The sequence below is a fragment of the Coturnix japonica genome, chromosome 3 (genome assembly GCF_054131305.1).
Source record: "Coturnix japonica strain WE chromosome 3, WE-NBRP24, whole genome shotgun sequence".
In the NCBI taxonomy this organism is placed as follows: Eukaryota; Metazoa; Chordata; class Aves; order Galliformes; family Phasianidae; genus Coturnix; species Coturnix japonica.
In genome coordinates, this window is record NC_140665.1 from 28480337 (window position 1) to 28500423 (window position 20087).

Here is a 20087-nt window from a genome sequence, read left to right on the forward strand (position 1 = left end):
CAAACACAGCTTTTACAAAGGAATAAAGATGGTTCTGTAGATTTAAGAAAAGGATGATTGAAGACACTTTTGCTTCTTTTGCAGAGTAAAATAAAGATTAATATCACTCAGGCACTGGACTGATCAATCCTATAGCCTTACTATCACTGATTCTTGAGTGATTTATCTCTTGGGTCTCAAATCTATCAAATTAATTCGAGATTTCTGTGTAATTAAAAATAATATATATATATATGGTTAATATATATATTAAGAGAAAAATCTCTCAAAAGATGAGACAGATGTTTTGTTAAAAACTTTAACTGATAAAACTGATAACTTTTAGTGGAAGAATTTGCACAGCACACGTAGAGTTTCTGCTATAGATGAGTGCAGGGAAAGAAGGAATATTTTACATGTAACAACATTGGTTCTACTTCCTACTACCTGAAGTCCTGAGGAAAAAGACACTGGCAAAGACAAGGAAATTTAACTGGCATGCATGTTTCTCAAATTCCATGCTCCAAAGATGTCACTGATTATACATACAAAAATCCCAAATAATTTCTGTAGCCTTTATACATCTACGGCTTCTTAACAGTAATTTTAGGTGAGTAATATTGAAGAAATGTGTTTAAGGGAAGACAGGGAAAGCCAGCAGTATTAAAAATTAAGCTGTTTAAAGTGTTTAAGACTTAGCTCTTGTCCCCCTTTTGTTCTACAAACTAAAATAAATTCTACATTATGTTGTTCACCTTTGGTCAGACTAGTTTTGCATTCAAGCACTTTAATTCTTGTGCTTAAAATCTGGGCACCTAAACTTACACACTGCCCTAAAATATTTATAGCCCAGAAAGTGAAATGACCAAGTTCAAAAGCAGAGCCATCATCATAAGAGAAGCAACTTAAGGAAATTAGTTCAGCTCCAGATGCTCAAAATTAAATGACGCATGTATTACCCAGTGTACCTATCAGAATAAGAATATTCAAATATTCACAACAATGCAAAGTACCAAGCCACACAGCCATTTTATGGTCATCTGTCATTGCTGAAGCCAATGAGATTCTTTGAATTACTATAAACTCAGACAAATCAGGACTATTATCCCTTCTAACTGGCAAATTAGTGCTAATTTTAATACCTAGATAAAACAACTATGACAGCATATAATGAATACTGTATTATTGTATTTGACTACTTTTAAACAAATACACTACTGAAATAGAAGGCTTTTCTTAAAGGGCCACATACACATTCCACGTGAAAAAGATATCCATGAAAATTCTTAAATCTTCTTCATACTTGACTCTTCACACACTGCCTCGCCTAATTTGTAACTCTGTATTGAATTGCCAAAAAGGCAAGGTTTGTACAGCCAGACAAATGACAGAAAATTACTAGATGGAATCAGAATCAATAAATAAACATGAAAGAACAAACAGCAGGAGGCACTTGCTGAATTTTGGTAAAGGTTGCTGCAAGAAAATGCCACTTTGTTGAGAAAGACATGAACATTTGGTGCATCAGATGTGTAAAAGATATTATTTACTAAAACTACAGTTAAATACTATTCTGAAAATTGAAACAATTTGTGTAATTATTTTTGGTTTTGCTGGGGACAATTTCCATTCCCTAGGGTGATTATATCTCAGAAAGCTAGTTTCAGATAACAAAAAGAATTTAAACTGTGCTTTCTACAGTTTTTAGAGCTAAGGGATTTCTATAATCTTTAGAGCCAAACCTGTTGAACATCACTCTGGCAACACATGAGTCAAAGACAGAGAAAAAATTATTTGAGTCCATGAAAATTGTTTTCAGAATAGAATTTACCTTGTTAAAATATCTTCCTTTCACCAACATCAAACAGTAGTTTAACTTAACAGAACTTCACTGCTATGCTCTCCAGTGATAAACTGAAGTATGGAGTGCCTAAATATGAAATAATATGTGGACTACTTGTTTACCTTAATTCTTCTCAATAGTCAGAAATCCTGCCCAATAACTTTCAGTAGAAGTGTAGTAGAGAAAAAGATTATCTGTGCCACATGCCTGAGAAATGATATGACACAAGGTCATAAGGTCTGCAGCTTTAGATTACTCTTGCTGATTCAGGAAATATTTCATAATCTTCATCAAAACAATCAAAGAAAAACATTGAAGGGAAAGAGATCACAGGTGGTTACCAAAGACTACCAGAGCCAAGGTGAGACAGCAGTTTCTCTCTTCATTCTTACAAGGACTATTTATTTGCAACATGTTAATATCCATAAAGAATAAGTTGAATTTATCCAACTTTCCCAACTTACATATTTTTTTTTATACTATTGCAAAGCCTACAAAGTAGTTTAAATAAATATATGTAATGTATATATATAACTGTAAGAATAGATGTAGAGGTTATAAAGAATTTTAAGGTATTTTTAATATAGACATTAATTAAAAAAGGAATTAAAAAAACTACAATAAGAAAAACTAGACTGAACTCCCTAAGAGGCTCCGTAACAAAAAGGGACCAGAGGGAGGAGGAAAAAAAAAGACGCATTTCAGAGTTTCACAGATACAGGCACCACAACTTCATGAAAGCATCATTCTCTGCTCCCTTTCTGAATTGGCAATAATCTCGAGTTACTCTAATGCACTGTTGCCAAGTTTCTAAAAGCTGAAAGAGCTACTGCAACATCTAAAATCAATGGAAATGCTATGATGAAATGTGCCACAAAACTTATCTGGGAGCCACTTACTTTTTAAAGAGCAACATTCTTCTTCCATAGAAAACAGCATTATTGCATTTGGAGATTTTATTGGGAAGGAAAGCCTACAATAAAAACAAAAACAAAACAAAACAAAAACAACAACCTGATAGTAATCTGTTTCATAGTTCATTCTAAGTGAAATAAAAAATGAATACAAAAACAAAACAAAACAGGAAAAACAACTAGTCAGGTCTTTTATTATTACTCTGATATCAATCCATCATATCGTACATTGGACAGGCAAAATCATGTTTAATATTTACCCTAGATGATAAACATTATAGAAGACTTTTAATCCACTTCTTTGTGGTAAGACTAACTCACAATTTTGCCAAATGGTTTAGAAATAATAGATTCCTAAATCTTACTCATATAGATGCAATATTAACCAAAGTACATGTATTTATACTGGAATCCGTAACATATGTTTCAGCTTCCTCCCTTTCCTGGGAAGACTGTTATAGTACCTTCCTTTCTCAGCAAAGTTATTCATCCTTGCCAATCAAGTTACACGCCCTGTCCTCTAACCCGGAAACTCAGACTATTCTTCTTAAGGTAGACAGCCTGTGAACTATTACTTGAAATGTTTTCAGCAAGTTTTACCTGTAACCATGATTCTGTATGGGAACTGTGAGCCATAAAGAGGAACTTCCAAGAACATATGTAGGGTGGGAGACAGTGTTCAGATCCTTAGAATTTAGGATTATAGGAGTCAGAGTTTTGATCAGTTTCCCTCTTTTTTGGGGGGGAGAGGAGGAACAAAAGCAATAATTGCATAGTGCCAACTCACATACTCCATTACCGAAAGGTGTTTATATAGCATCCATTACAAAGATATCTGAAATTGGCTAGAAGAAATTCAGGGTATTATCAGTAGAATTTAATAAGAGAGTGTGCAGGAACAAGAGGCAGCACTGACAAAGTAAGTTTTGCCTGTCAAACATTGTGGAGCAAGCCTTTGATTGTGTTCCCAAAGATCTTCCCTTTAATTTTCTTTTTGTCTTTAAATTCTGTGGCTCTATCTGTAAAACCACTACAAAGAAAACTGGTCTTAAAGCATTTCCAGCTGCGCTAACATCTGGAGAGAGAAGATATCTCAGGAGATATCTGCAGCTGACTATCTACATCAAAGGAATTACAGAGATTTCTGTACTTCGTTTGCTTGTTCACATCATAACCTTTGTCTTCCCAAAGATTTAGCAGTGGAACTAAAAAAAGATATATATTTTTTTTCTATTGTCTTTGCAACATATTTAAAAAGTAGGAAAAAAGAAAAAAAAAAAAGAAAAAAAAAGAAAAAAAAAAAGAAAAAAAAACCACTTTACATCTTAATTGGATAGGAGCTGTCTTTTTTTTGTGTGTGTGTGTGTGTGTGTGTCAACTGAGACAGTCTTCCAGAGAGTAGTCATTGTAACTCATACTTTTAACTCTGAAAGCCTTCACCATTTTTTTGTCACATGGAATAAAGGTTAATCAGAAGAAGATACAAAACCACAATAAACTGCCTTCCCACAGAAGGAATGTAATTCCTTTCTTTCTTTGTTCTTGGGATTTTCCAAGTTCAGATTTCAGACTGCAAAATCTTTGCAACTGGATTCTCCTGGTTTCACTGCTTTCCACAGCATTGAGCACTCAGTCAGAAACAATTTGTTTAACACTTAGCATTGCTCATAGAAAAATTAGCTGTGTGCATGGCTTACAATGAACAGATTGGTTCTCTCTAGATTTTAAACCTTTCTGTCAGTCTTCAGTTACATTCAATTTCCATGACAACTGGATCTTCTTTCTCAACCTCCACTTTAACAGATCTTTTCCTCTATTCATGCAAGTCAGCAGCTTTAAAGTGAACTTCTAATATCAATATAACCATCAAAAATTTCAGGATTTGAAAGAACTATAATCTTAAATAGTTAATAAACAATTATACTGCAAGCAACTCCATTACAGAGCTACAATCAGCAGTCTCCAGTGGAGCATTAATTTATTGGTAGTTGCAAACTACATCAAAGCCTGTATTTTGCTTTGAAACCAAAGCTGTATATTTTGGAATGGTGACATAGGACTTACCTACACTTCTGCCAGAATTTCTGTTCATGTGTCAGAAGGATAGTTGGAGAAGGCATCACTTACACTGCCAATGGGTACTCAAGACCCAAGTAGCTGCTCTTTGCTGCCATCTACACTGGTTCCACTACACTGAAGTGCATTGTTATCCTTGAATACAACCCACCTGGCCTCCCACTCTAGCTGTCTGTAAATCAAATCTCATTTGTTGCACTACACAGCATGTCAATGGCAGCAAAACACTAAGGGCTTCTCAGATATAAATAGTGACTGACTGTGGGAACTTTTTCCTCGATGAATATTGAGAACTTGCCAATTTGTATTCAGTATTAGGTGAAGGATGGCTTTATACACCATCATGCTGGAGCACAACTCCCAGATGTACCCTCCTTAGGTTTCATTTGAAGGGCTGCAACAAGATCTCTGTTAAAAAAAAAAAAAAAAGAAAAAAAAAAAAAGATGCTGTAAGAAGCAGGGAGGAGTGATTTGAATTGGTAAGTGGCCATGTTCAATGAGACCTGGTGCAGAATAGCTCAGAACTGTCTCTGTGACATGTTAGAATGAGATTTATAAGTAAACTACTGCTGCTGCAGAAATTCAGCCACAGCTTTTCTCTATAAAATTGATCCTGACTTTATTTCTACTTGAGATTGAACTTTAAGGTTTTTATCTTATAATCTTAGTATGTTTTTACATTAAAATGCATAGATCCAGATGAAAGATCCAGTTTCTCAAGTGATCTGACATGATTTGTTCTTGATAAACGCTGATCAGCCCCACAGAATTTAGCATATGGAAGTTTGCTAAGGCAAAAAAGAAAAGCAAATACACGTAAGCGTATGAGTGCAAATGCCAAGAAACAAATGCTTTCAAAGAGATGATATACTGTCATTGTCAGTCAAATGGCCACATACTATAGTTCTGTTTAAATTTGGTACAAAAAAAAAAAAAAGCAGCAAACAAACAAACAATTCCATGAATCTGCTTATTTTTCTGATATAAAAGTTTGCAAGTTCCTCCTGAGCTTGATCTCCCACATCTGTGACCATATAATAGTCTGGCAAATCTTCCCTGAGTTGGGGTTATTTAGTTCAAAGGCTTTGAGAGAGATTGTATTGTGACTAAACTCCTCTGCATCACCATAAATACATTTGTTTTTATTTCTCTTGATAGGTCTGCTGACAAGTAGAAGTCCTTTCCCAGCACAGCTCAAAGACAAAAATGGAAGAAAAAAGTGACACGGGGCACAGAATTACTCATTTAGGAGTGTTATTAAAAAAGAGAAAAATAAAAAGTCTCACAAAGAATGTGGAAACATTAAAATGAATTGAAGATGGGCAAAATGCTTATTTATCACTTCTACCTTTGCAAAGAAATTTTTTTGACATGCTGAGAAAAACTTTTAATAAAAGCCACCGATTTCTGTCTCTCTCTTTAAAAGGAGATACATTTCTGCATGCTTAAAGCTAGCTACAACTGAATGTGATTAAATTAATCTTTTTATGTTAGCAAGAGATAATTACTTTAACATTTTCAGATATTCTCAATGACCACAGCTGGTGGCAAAATTCCAAAAAATTATCAGAAGTATAATTTTTAGGGAAGTATATTTCAAAATATTCAGTCCTGCTAGAAGTTGCTGAAATGGCTATTTTCTGAGGGTAGAAATGAATTTCAATATTAAGTTAGATTATATTTAGAAAAATAGTTTTAAGAAATAGATGAAAGGTACATATTGAGAAAAGCAGATTGGGATATAAAATACACATTCAGTACCTTAGTAGTGTGTTGTAAGCACACATTATTAACACGAAGACAGATAAATAACAAATACGTGAGAAAGTCCCTTTATGCCTTCTTGTAGAGTTGAAGATTTTTCTATTTCTCCTGCTGTTCTGTCATTTAGGAGGTTGTGGATGCACTAGGAACTGGGAGGAGACACATAAAGGACAGCTGACCCAAAACAGCCAAAGGGATATTCCATGCGATACGATGATGTTCAGCAATAAAAGATGGAGTAAAGAAGTGGAATGTGGAGGAGAGAGTGGGAGGGGGAAGCACTGAATGGAGGTGGTATGTTTCCATGAAAACCTTGCATCTAAGCAGATGACGGCACATACCTATTTTGACTCTGTCTTACCTTCTGGTCAAAAGAAGACCAGTGTACAAATCCACCCGAAAAAAAATACAACTGTTTAGACTGAAAAAAGAACTGTATCTTGCTCTAACTTGTCTCTAAAAAAAGACAGCTGAGAGAAAATGGGAACACATCTGCTCCTCAGCTCAGGCTTAGATTAATTTCCCAGGCACAAACAAACATGAATGAAACAGGAAAAGTAGGACCTTGGGATGAAGCAGGAATTGAACTAACTGCATAAAATCAAGGCACATGTACAATGTAGTCTTGTCTTAATAATGAAACACATCTTTCCTGATATTCCTTCTTAGAGATCAATTACTGTGTGCTTGTAATTCTTTACACAGCAAGTGGACACATAGCCTAGAGGTCTAGGGTTCTTCTGGAACTGAAATAGAAAGATGAAAGCCCTGTTGTTTGTTTGTTGTTTGTTTGTTTCCAGCTCCAAATTCTACAGTATTCAAAAGCTGAGAAAACTAGAACTGAAAATGAATTACTTATATTTTTCTTCAGATTCTATATTCTTCTACAAATCAGACTCTCCACCCACAGAATTCATTCATGGCATCGTGACATATACAGTTCAGATAGTTGATTACTTCAACACATAAACAAAAATCAACAACTTTTGGTAAATTGTAAGGATTGAAACAGTCTTAATCTCAAACTTTCTATTAAAAAAATTCAGGGCTTAGTGAAATTCCTTTGAATAGTTTCTGAAATTCATATTTCTGATTATGTAACAAAGTGGTCAAGATCTTCTACATAAACATATTTAATGAAAATTTTCTTCCTCCTACTCTTATTGTCTTTTTTCTCTAAGGAAAAATGTTAAAAGGAAACAAAAAAAAAACACCACAAAACAACACAAAAAAACCCACACTTGTTCAGCCTCACGCTCAAACAGGAAATTAAAGATGAGGTGTTATGAAACTTGCTTAAGACTCCTCCAGAAGCCTAAATAATATCACAAACCTAAATTCAAAAGACAGAATACACAGAACAAAAGACATCATTTTAACTAGTAACTGTCAGTCACAGGAAAGGCAAAACATGCAGAACATTGAGAAAATATTTTATCTGTTAACCTTTAAACAAATATTTGTCTTAAAAAACAAAACAAAACACTAATCTAAAAAAAAAGAAAAAATCTCAGTTGCATGAAGTTTGCCAGTTGACTAAATAAACTTGTCCTGAGTTCCAACAATAGTATTTACAATACTGATTACTTTTCTCAGCTACTAGAAAGATCAAAGGCTCAGGAAAGGAAATGTTTAATTAGAACATATCATCACTCAGACAGTGGTGACACACTGGAACAGGTTGCCCAGAGAGGTTGTGGATAGCCCCATCCCTGGAGGTATTTAAGGCCAGGCTGCATGCGGCTCTGGGCAGCCACGTCTGCTGGTTGGTGACACTGCCCACAGCAGAGGGGTTGAAAATACATATTGAAGTCCTTTTCAAAGCAGGCCATTCTATGATGATTTTATGATGATCTATCCAGAAAGAAAAAAAAAAAAAGCATATAACCTGCTGTTTTCTACCTGAAGTACAGGGCAGTGCTTACCCACTGCTTCATTGCTAAGATTTCAATGCTTTGAGAAGAATTTAAGAGTTCTATTTGTTTGCAGGACCCAAAGGGTATAAGAAGCACAGGAACCTTAGAATAGGTGGTCTGTTGCCAGTAATCCAAGACTGTTAAAAAATAATTGAGAGAAGCCTTATGATAACATGAGACAGCCCTTTGAGCTCTCTGGGATGACTCCCATTGAACCACATAGAATTATGTGTTTTCAGTTGGAGTAGAAAATCCTGAACAGGTTCAGTCAGCTGTGAAGTTACTGTTCCCATAGCCATAATCCTACAATTCAAAGCCCCAAGTGTCCTGCGGGCCATAACTAATATTAAATAAAGAGACAAAGAAGGCATGAAATCTCTTTGCTTTATTTATGCCTCTATTTGGGAGGTGACCAACCTCAACAAGGAATGAAAAAATGCTACCTCTGATCCTACTTTTGCGTTTTTCTTACCTCTGGCAGTACCAGTCATCTTCAGCTTTGGTCTTTAACTGCACAAATTCTGCTTACAATGGCAAACAGTGTCTCTGTAGCCCTCTCATCTTACCTAACCTCCTACCTTCCAGAGGCCATCTGCTTTTTTCCACCTAAACTCTAGAAGATCCCTGCTCAACCAAGATGAACTTTTGCCCTGCCTTCTTGACTTCCAAAACTTCAGAATCATCAATTCCTGCACTCTAAAGAGATGGGTCTGGAGAAGTGACCATCACTATGGATCCCACTGCCTTCAAAAGCAGTTTCCCTGAGCTACCTAGTTCTCCAAGATTCCTGAGCAGCTAAAGACTGCTCTCCCCATACCTAAGGGCAATTTTTGTTGCACTTTTCCTCCCATTTTCTTCATTGTTATTTTCAATACTGGAATCTGTGAAGAATTCAGAAGAATGTGCTGTGACCAATGCTTGGCATTTCTTCTTCCTAATATTGATTCTATCTGTACAATAAATCTGATAATCAATATAAAAAAATTACTGTTCTTACTTTAATAGCAGTAATCATATATTTCTGATATAAAATGAGATTCTCATTCATGACAATGACATCTTTAACAAAAGTAATTTCTTAAAACTCACAGCAACTCTCTGAAGTCTTCTTGACCTATTAGTTCTGAGAGAAATGATTTGCCTATATTTAAATTGCACATTAACAGTCATCCTGGAAAAAAAGCCAGATGCCCAGAATAATAATCTTTTTTAATAATCGCACGTTGTTCCTTTATTTGCCTCCTTCCTACTGTCACTTTTTACTTAAATAATAATTTAAAAAGCAACAACTAAACGATTGAACTCCATCAGTATGAATTTTGAATGTGCATTAAAAAGTTCACAAAGACTGAAGGCATGAGGCCTGGACTAAGATATTTCTCTAACCAGTTCAGCTTCACACCTTTTATTCTGCCCAGCTACGTTTCACACCCATATCATCAGTACTTGTAATTATTTTACATAAAGTCAATGCAAAATTTTTAAAAGAATTTTCCCTGTGGAGAAAAATCATCATTCAGAAAGTATTAGAATTTATTATAATTGTTGAATTACTATCAGTTCTTCACTGAATATAGAGCCAAGACTCTGATATTTATGTTCTGCCCAAGTCCAGATTTGAGAAGTATTAACCATAGTGGTCACAGTTATTATAATAACAAAACTATGTAACCCATAAAGTATCACAGTATTCCATTGGATCATCATGAATTTTGGTTCTCTTCTTAAAAGAACAATTTATCCTCAGTAAATTTGACAAGAAGAAAAAATGCAATCATATTTTCTAATCAGGTTAGCCTATAGCATTCTGGCATATCGCAAAGTGCTAGCTGAAAATCCTGAGGATATCTGAGATAAGTAACAAATCCAAAAGATGTCAAATAACTACTGCTATATGATATCTGAGGAGCGAGTATTCAACTGTTGCACATTTTCATGGAGTTCCAACCTTCGATTCTCTCATTTATCTCTCTTCTGGTTAATGGTCTGGAAAATGGGTTTACATTTTCCCCAGGTTTAAAAATTTCCATAATAAAAGCAAATTAAATAACTTTTCTTTAGGCTGTTCTATCAATTATGATTTCTACTGTTCTTATTTCTCCTTTCTCAGACTCTAATCGGGTACAAAATGGATACAAAAAGAGCATCTAGAGACAGCTTTGAAAACTGCTGGTACTTATTTAAAAGCTTAATGGCATCAGGCTTCTTAAATGCAAGTCAGCCAAAGCAATAGCATCCACCTCTCACATACTGTCATTATCAATCACTTGACCAAGGCAATCTATAATTAAAGCTGAATATATTCAGAAAATGCTTTTGGGAGGGTGTGAATCTTCACGAATTAAGATGGAAAGCTAATAAACAAGTACATGTTTTTCAAAGGTTAGAATTTTACAAAATTAGACAGAGAAAAATTATGTTTGTTTGTTTTTCAGGCAGAAAGTGAAAGAAGAAGGAACTTATAAGGCTTCTATTCCAGTACCTTAGTTCCTCATTTCTGCCACTGTCTGGTACTTTATACATCTCTTTACTTCCTTCATCATCACTCACTTGCAGGAAAGGGAGATGAATGTACTTAGGTCCTGTTAAAAAAAAAAATTGGATCAAGAACACTGCAGGCAAGTGGTCAAGGAGCTGTTTCATTGCTCCTCTTACCTAGAAAAAAAGACTGTGACAAAACTGGAGTTCTCACAATAAATTTTGAACTGCATCTAGAGGAATTCTCATACAGAACTTGAGACAAGATGTTTGGAAGATTCATGTTTAGTTTAAAACTGTTTTGCTATCCTGCATTCATCTGCTCTTAGCTTTGTAATAATATGATCATTACAGATTAATTAAAAATTATGTTTTTTGGTTTTTTAAACCAGGATTCTTTTTTTAAACCAGGATGTCAATTCTTCACTGCATTTCTGTCACAGTATTTTCTCCTCTCCTGTGAAGAAGTGACAACTGTAGGACTACATCTCTGTTTTCTGCCACAGCATTTTCCCGTTGTTGATCAAAATCATCTTCATGTTCTTCAGATTTCATTTCTGTGTTCAATAACCACCCCACACCTTTGTTTTCTTTCACAGTATATTTTTCAGCTCTAAAAAAATCCCTATTATTTTGGGTGAAAATCAGAATTTTTATAAAAACAAACCCAAAATTGGAACTTTGTTTAAAACCTCATAAATCATCAGCAGGGATTTTCCAGAATACTTAAGAATGTGAAAAATAAGAAATTTGGTTCTCTCTGTTGGCCAACATTGCCTCACCATCAATCTTAAAAACAAGAGCTGCAAGATTAAAAATATAGATGCTAAGTAGGACTAACCAAATTGCTTCACTATAATAAAAGACTTGTTTTGGACTCACCCCATAAATTCTGCTTCACAAGGCATCAATTTTTAAAAACATTCGGGCCCAGACCTACATTTTCATTGTCTGGAGGCATTCCATCACTATTGCTTCTCTTTCAGGTTAGAGGGATTCACATCTGGCCCCACTGCTTTGTTCTTCTTGCTGCCTACACTGTCTATACCTACTTCAACAAATCACAGTTCTACTGTAGAAGACACTGTTGTGATGTGCCTCAGTACTTGCAGTGTTTGTTACAACTCCTTCCATGCCCACACCAATGCAAGGCACAAATATCTGCTGCAGTTTTTCTAGCTTTTCTTTGCCTTTTGTTGCCACAACTGTCTATCTTGTATAAGAAGCATGTGGCAGATTGCAATTTATCATTAGCAGCTCTCAGCTTCTAAGGCTGAAGCTTCTCCTTCATTCTGCAACCCCAAGTTACCTTGCTGACAAGAAGTAACGATGAACCATGGGAGATCTTGTCTCTTTTAGCTACAATATATCTTCACCAACTCCGATTTCCAGACACTGCATACAGCACCATAGCAACCTCTCTTCACAAATACATGTCTTCTTAGACTTGATGCTGTCCTTAATAAGATATGTTGAGGTTGATGTCATTTTTGTCATAAGGGAAAAGATTCTTTGTCCAGATAAAGACGTGTTGTCTCTGAGGAAGGCTGTATCTGGGAAGTGGAGTCAAACTAAACTCTGATGCTCTTTAGCAGCATCAGTTCCAGTTTTTGGCAACATGTCTGTCATTGTTATCTTCTTGCTGTTTGAGCACATGGATCTTCATACTAAGCTTCGTCTTCTGCGGACAGGGCTGGAAGGCAATTAGATCAGAAGTCAGTGGGAAACACAAACCAATGCTCTCCGCTGAAAGGTTCTGCCATTTGAAATCCATGACACAAAGTGGCAGTGGAGAAATCAACCAGAAGAAAATCAGAGCTTTCTCATACTTCTTCCCTTTACTAAGTAACAAATAACATGTACAGATACCAGCTATCTGTTTCACTGTTTGTTATTTTGCCAACTCCACATTTTTTTTCCCCACTTGAACAGATTTACAAAGCAGGGGCTGGATTCTGACCATGCCAGGAAGCACTGAGTTCCAGATACAAAGTGAGAAACCCAGGAAGTGCCTCTTGCACGTCTGCATTGAGACTGTACAGAATCCCAAACACTTGTCTCTCCTCACGCACATGGCTGCTATGCGAAAGAAGGATGAGTTGAGACAGTTTCACAGAAATTAAAATTACCTTTTTTTTTGTTGTTGTTGTTGTTGTTGTGGAACCAACAGAGAACTTCAGCATTCATTATACTTTTATCAGACTGTTGAATGGAAAACTACAAGTTCTCATTCCCTATCATTTTCTGTAGATACTGCTATGGGCAGAAAAATGGTATGAAATAGCAAAGGAGAGATTTGAAAACAGGGACATGGTTCTTAGGAAGAACTCACTGAATAAATATATGGATAAAGTTGTATCCTATAAGATCGCTATGCAGGCTTTCCCTTGAAGCTTTTTACTGTCCACAGTAAATAGACATATTTCTTTTTGTCACAGATGATCCTATGATCCCAGTCTATAAATGAAGTGAAAGAGTTTGTTTCTCATGTTCCTTTGATTTTGCAGTACCCTTGGTAAGAGTACAGTGTGGGTTAATTCTCACCTGAAGCAGCCTGCAGTTATCTTTTAAAATCTCTGAAAAACAAACCTATTTTTTACCTAAGAATCTAAAGCCACAGGCAAAAGTTATTAAACATCAGAACATAACTTTTCAAACACAGACTAGGGATTTTTTTATACATTAAATATCCTCCTAAAATCCAGTGTGAACAAATTTTGTTATAAGCATTGTTTCTTTGATTTGTTCTACCTGTCTCTATGCTCCTGCAAAGAGGAGGTGTCTGCAACCTTTCCTGCTCTCCTTGCAGATTATAGAAGGTTTTTAGACTATGTTTAGGGAGAAGATCTAACTTACAAATACCTCCCATTTTCAGAGCCAAGTTGGCTCCTGTCTATAGAAAGGTAAACCCCTACAGTCCCATCCATTCAGTCTACCAGGCAGGCAATCTGAGCTAGTGCCACAAGGAGGGACAATTAGAGATGTTAATGTTATTTTCCTGCCTGTGGCAATATTCCCCAAATCATACTGCATCACAGGAAGAGAAGAAGCTGTGAATAGGAGAGACTGGAAGCATTGACACTTAGAATACCCTATACAAAAGGTTTCTGGACCCCTCTGGAGGCCCTGCATTAAAATCCCTCTTAGGGATGAAATTGTCTGAAGAGGTATATTTACCCAAAGGTCACATGCTGATTTCTTCAGCATGCCCAAAGCACATTCACAAAGTCAGCCCCAGAAACTGTGGTAGGCAAAAGAATGCCTGAACAGTTTCTGAAACCATAAACATGGGTACAAAGGTCTGAAGAGCTGTGTGCATAGTGGAAATGCCAGAAATTATAGGCACCTGGAGATTTCAGGGCTAAGTTGCAACCAACAGAAATGTTTAGATGTTAGGAGATATTTCAAATAGGATCCTATTCTATCTCCTTCTAATGTGAGGAAGGTTTTTGTTTGATTGATCGTAATTTAGACTGGTTTTCCAGTTGAGGAAGGCTTAAAATAATACTAAAATAAAAATTTCTACTGCTGGAGTGAACGTTATAAAATTATGATACGAAGGTAATAAAGTTACTAGCTGTGAACTACCGCAAAGGTGAATAATATCACTTTCACATTTCTATGTCTCAGTTCTGCATTATATAGAGGTTTTTTTATTTTTTCCCCTCTCACTCATGAAGAAATGCAATAATATAGCAGAATCAGAGATCCAACATAAAGATTTACCTGTATGGTTTAAAGTGCCACCAATAGTGAAATAAGTTAGTATGACAACAAAAACATTGCTAATAACAATATATCATCAAACCTGACCCTTCTTTTTAATACCTGAGATAACCAGTACATGTTCTCCTGAGGACTGGAAGGTTTCAACTGTGAAAATCAATGAAAATAGCGCTGACATATTTCAGCACATACAAGAGAGTATAATGCTGTGCATATATTTTGAGACAAAAAAAACTAAACTAAACAAACAAAACCAAAAACCCACCATATTTCTTTCAACAGGAATTTTCTGAAACTATTTCTGCCTTTGCCTGACATTCCTTCACCAAGTCTTCTGCTCTTCTGTTTATTCTAAGGTTGATATGAGATCAAATGGCTTCAAAGGATGAGCATCGTATACTCAAGAACTCAGTGAGAGTTTTCCTCTCCAGTTACTCTGTTATATATTAAAACTCAGCAATACTGTTTACAAGCTGTCTGTATGCAGCAACTAGTAGCTGCTACTGTCATGGTTTTACGATTTTTGGCTAGTGGTATTCCACATCATATTACCACTGAAGGTAAAGGAGAATCAAGTCAGTTTGCAGAGGTAAAGGCTATCCAGCTGGCCTTAGATGTTGCTGAATGGGAGAGGTGGCCAGTGCTTTATCTTTATACTGACTCGTGGATGGTGGCAAATGCCTTATTGGGGTGGTTACAACAGTGGGAGCAAAATAACTGGCAGCAGAAGGGTAAACCTATTTGGGCTGCTGAACTGTGGAAAGACATTGCTGCCCAAATAAAGAATATGATTGTAAAGGTGCACCATGTGGATGCTCACGTGCCCAAGAGTTGGGCTACTGAGGAACAACAAAACAACCTCCAGACAGACCAAGATGCCAGAATTAAGGAGGCTCAAATAGACTTGGACTGGCAACGCAAGAGTGAATTATTTCCAGCTCAATGGGCCCATGAGACTTTGGGCCATCGAGGAAGAGATACAACAAATAAATGGGCTAGAGACTGAGGAGTGGACTTAACTATGGACACTATTGCACAGGTTATTCATGACTGTGACACATGTGCCATAATTAAACAAGCCAAGAGGATGAAACCTCTATGGGAGGGGAAGGACAATGGCAAAAGTACAATATGGGGAGGCGTGGCAGGTTGATTATGTCACCTTGCCAAGATCTCACAATGGTAAGTGTTATGTGCTTACCATGGTGGAGGCAACCACTGGGTGGCTTGAAACATATGCAGTACCCTATGCTACTGCCCAAAAAACTACATTGGGTCTTGAGAAACAAGTCCTGTGGTGACATGACACCCCAGAAAGAATGGGGCACATTTCAAAAATTATCTTGAAATTCCTCTGTCCCATGCATCAAGCCTCCAAATCTCTGTGTGAGTCACTGCAATTTCAAAACTTCCCTCTCTAAAATAGGGCATTGTTTTCACGTGAGCTCAGAGTTATCTAGAGGAACTGGGCAGCAGAGCAGGAAATCTCAGACCTGCAATGAACTGCTGCTTCTACACTCTTGCTAAAGAAGACATGGCTCACCCCACATTTGTTTAGTACCAAATCTCCATCATTTGTGTTCTCCCAATACAACTTTTGGGATCTGTCCACACTTCAATTGTATTTTGTCTGGATGAAGATGCTTCACACCACAGTAAAACAGGTGTCTCATGAGTAGCTGTATCTGGTTCATCCAGCAGTAATGTAACAATTATGCTTTTATTATTAGCAGTCTATTATCAGCTCATTGTGTGATTGCCAAACTGCTCTCTCTCCACCCCACTGCCCTGCAAGCCATTTTCTTGTATGTTTACATATCTTCATATTTTTTATATGAAATCAACCTTTTGTGCCTTATAACAAAAACAAGCAACAAAGACTTAAAGAATGGAGCATACACAGTGGAGCAAACAGCTGACTTCGTAATGCCTTAGTAGAAAATGTCTAATTACAGCAGAGTACACATACCACCATTGATGGCAACACATTTGTATTAAATGCCTTTGTACTTGGTAGAGTCCTATCATTTATCTAAATGACTATTATTTTCTCTTTTTCCTCAGAGCTTTTATTAAATCTCTGAGCAATTTCAAGCCATTAGCCCACAGATACAGGCTTTATTCAGCAAAAATGCATTAGCAGGAGAATGGCTGTCTACCTATCTTCGTCTGGTGTTAGCCAGGAGTCTCACATCCAAGGGGCATGGTTCTTTACATCCCTTATTTTTGCTGCCACGTGAAGCTGTAATTCAAGCCTGGATGATTCTGCTGTCACTTACTTCTGCACACAGTGCCTGTCTTTTTCCTGTGTGTATTTTAATTTCCATGACTGCCAAAATCTGCTTGATGCTGAAGAAACTAATTCCACTGCAAAATAATTGGGAGAAATATCTAGGTGGAAAAGGATCAGGGTGAGAAAGGACCTAGTGCAGCTGACCTATATACATGCCTCTGCTTTTTATGTAGTGGCTGGTGTTGAACAGGGCACATCTGCAGTCATTTCTTCTCCAGGCTGTGTTCTTGTCAACCTGCCTTGACAGATAAAATCGACCATATCCTCTATGTTCTTGTCTACTTCAATTAAACTATCTGGCCTACGGACTGGTTTCTCCTCTCTTTACATGCTGCATCTGATGCAGTAGGCCAAGCATTATGTCACTGCTAAAATTCAAATAATCACTAATGTTTTACCTCATGAAATATATCCTGAAATGTTTAGGGGGAAAAAAAAGTGACAGTAGGACTGCCAGAACTCTGGTCAGAGCATAGCTCTGATTTAAAGTACCCTGTTTACTCACCACAGCAACTCAACCAGTTGAAAGCAAAAGAAGAGAATTTACCACCTATATATTCTACTAATTATCATTAGCCATAAACACATCTCTGCAAATGCAATGGATAACTTACCTATGTTATATCTACTTCCCTTCCCCATAAAGATGGCAACCTAAGGCATGCTCAGACACACTGAAAAAAAACTGCATATATATAGTACTTCCTTTTCTGCAAGACACTCAAATTTATAAACGAAGCCAGTTTCCTTTCTCAGTCCTGCACTTTTCTAATAGTCTTATTAGATCTGCAAATAACAGGAGGGGCAAATGGCAAAAGGCTTATGTTGGAGCTCAGAAATCACAAGCTGAGATTTGTACAGCGCCATGGGCATCCAGCATGACCTTTCACCCCCACAGATGAAATAGTGAAAGCAACAATGTAACCTAGAAATGGTTTGAGACTCTCAAGTACAAGTGCAATAGGGGACATGAAAGCACCTAATGGACTGGTAAATTGACGGAAAAAGCTGACCCATCCTTTCATTGACATATTTCAGAAGATTAAAGCAAGTAGCTTTCAAAAAATTTAAGAGGAAGATAAGGCACAGGAATAAGTTCTGCATCTGCAATGACATTAGCAAGAAGGATATTATAATGGCTATAAATCACAGATACTCAAAAATTAGATCTGAATCTGAAATAGATCACTTAATTGCTCACCTGGTCCATCCAATAGCAGGTTTTTCTACGGATACTATTCTAAAATGTCTTTTGCCAGTATCCTTCTATAGTCTTTGTGACTTGAGGCAGAAGGTGATCTCCAGATGAGGTCATAAATAAATTATTCCCTCTTGCACAGTACAATTTCCGGAGCATGTCTGAATCAATTTATTAATTTTCAGCAGGAGACTGCCATTTTTTTCCCACCAATTTGAAGCAGATGGCCTCATCTGAAAGCTAGTGACCTGAAGATATGCATTTTCCCCTCACAGGTCAACCACTCATCAGTGACCTTGAAGAGAAAAAAAAATCCAAATGCTGAAAGAATTTACTTTGCTAAAGGAAAAATGAAAACATTCAAAGTGTCTCGTTCAAACTATCATGCTAAAATTACCCTGTGAACCAATTAAGCACTTAATAATGAAGCAATGCTCCATGTTATCATCCATTATAAGCGATTTCAGCCCACAGGCCATCTGTAGCCTTATATGACAGTTAACTCAGGCTGTAACCTGCCTCAGATTCTCTTTCAGAGGTCTGTCTGAACAAATAGCAGTTTATAAAGTAGGATGGACTTTTCTGAGGGCAAGAGACTACTTCCTCCCAAAACACCTTTTTCTGAATAAAGTGACTTTGTGATCATGAAACATAAAAAGGACTTAGAGGCCCAAGAAATAAAGAGCTCCCAGGCATAGCAAATTCTTACATTTCACTGTCTCCTCTTTGTCCTAATCCCAAGGACAACTAAGAAAAGCTGCAGCTGCAAGCAGGACATATGAATTATGTTCCTCATTTCATCCTGAAAATGAAAACTGTCTTTCCAGGTCACTTAAACTTTGCTAGCTGTAGACAGTAGATAATCACAGTCATCGTCCTGCACACGAACACTACAACTAGTACTGTTCTCACTTGACTTTTTCCCAAATTCAAGGCAAGTATCACAAAAGCAGGGGCAGGTTTCTTCATTCTATTAATGAGAACAATTTTGCATTGTTTTTTTTTTCTTTGTTTTTGTTTTTGTTTTGTTGTTGTTGTTTTTTCTTAAGATCCCTACCTGAAAATCACTTGTTTCTTTACTTTCTTGTATCTCTGGATGGACTTCATTTTCATATCTGTTTTCCATTTACAGTGCATGGTGTCACTACTGAATAGCTCAGTTTTTTTGCTTCTGACTTTATTCAAGGCTACTAATGCAGATTCTCATATTCCTGAAAACATCAAGAGCATATGAAGTTTTCCAGTTGCACTGATTCTAGCTGAGTTCATCCAACCAAAGGGTATATAAGACAGAAAAGAAGAAGTAGATATAAATGGTTAATTTTCATGATGGTAAGATTAAAAAAAAACCCTAATCTCAACACTCTCCAGGTATTCATATAAGAACTAGAGCAAAGTTATTCAGGGTAGTAAAAATAAGAACTTACAACTAAGCATTGCAGAGGGCTCAATGCTAAATAGCACTGATAGACAGAATTCTGGTCCGTAAGTCAACATTTCTTAAAAAAAAAATAAAAAAATCCTGGAATTCATTGAAAGTGTCAGTTCAACATTATTCAAGTAGCACAATAGGTTATCAGAAAAAGTTTGGAAACAAATATTGGGGGTGGGCGGAAGAGAGAGAGAAAGAAGCATAACACCATATTGTTATAATGAGAAGCAATTAAATGAGGCTAATGAAAGTTAAGAAGCAGATTTCAGATGGGGAGCAATTAGAAGTTTCAGGACCTTAATACTGGAAAATAGACACAGGAAAGGAATATTACAGCCAGCAGCAAAATGATGGTTGGCATGGAGAAGATGAACAATTATTTGCCACTCCACATAATACAAAATCTAGAAGGAACCTAATACAATGACTAAGCAAAAATTTTAAACTAAAGGAAATATGCTTTTCATG

The 20087-nt window shown here is 36.5% G+C and overlaps 1 protein-coding gene across 1 annotated transcript in view; it reads right to left on the reverse strand.

Moving 5' to 3' along the window:
- Positions 1-20087, reverse strand: part of LOC107311126 (uncharacterized) — a 279286-nt gene that overhangs the window by 176535 nt on the left and 82664 nt on the right. The window contains exons 2-4 of the mRNA XM_085541221.1: positions 12280-12663; positions 10975-11074; positions 2722-2795 (exon numbers count right to left, since the gene is read on the reverse strand). Coding sequence (XP_085397347.1) covers positions 2722-2738 — 17 coding nt within the window. The 5' untranslated portion in view covers positions 2739-2795; positions 10975-11074; positions 12280-12663. The remainder of the gene's footprint in view (positions 1-2721; positions 2796-10974; positions 11075-12279; positions 12664-20087) is intronic.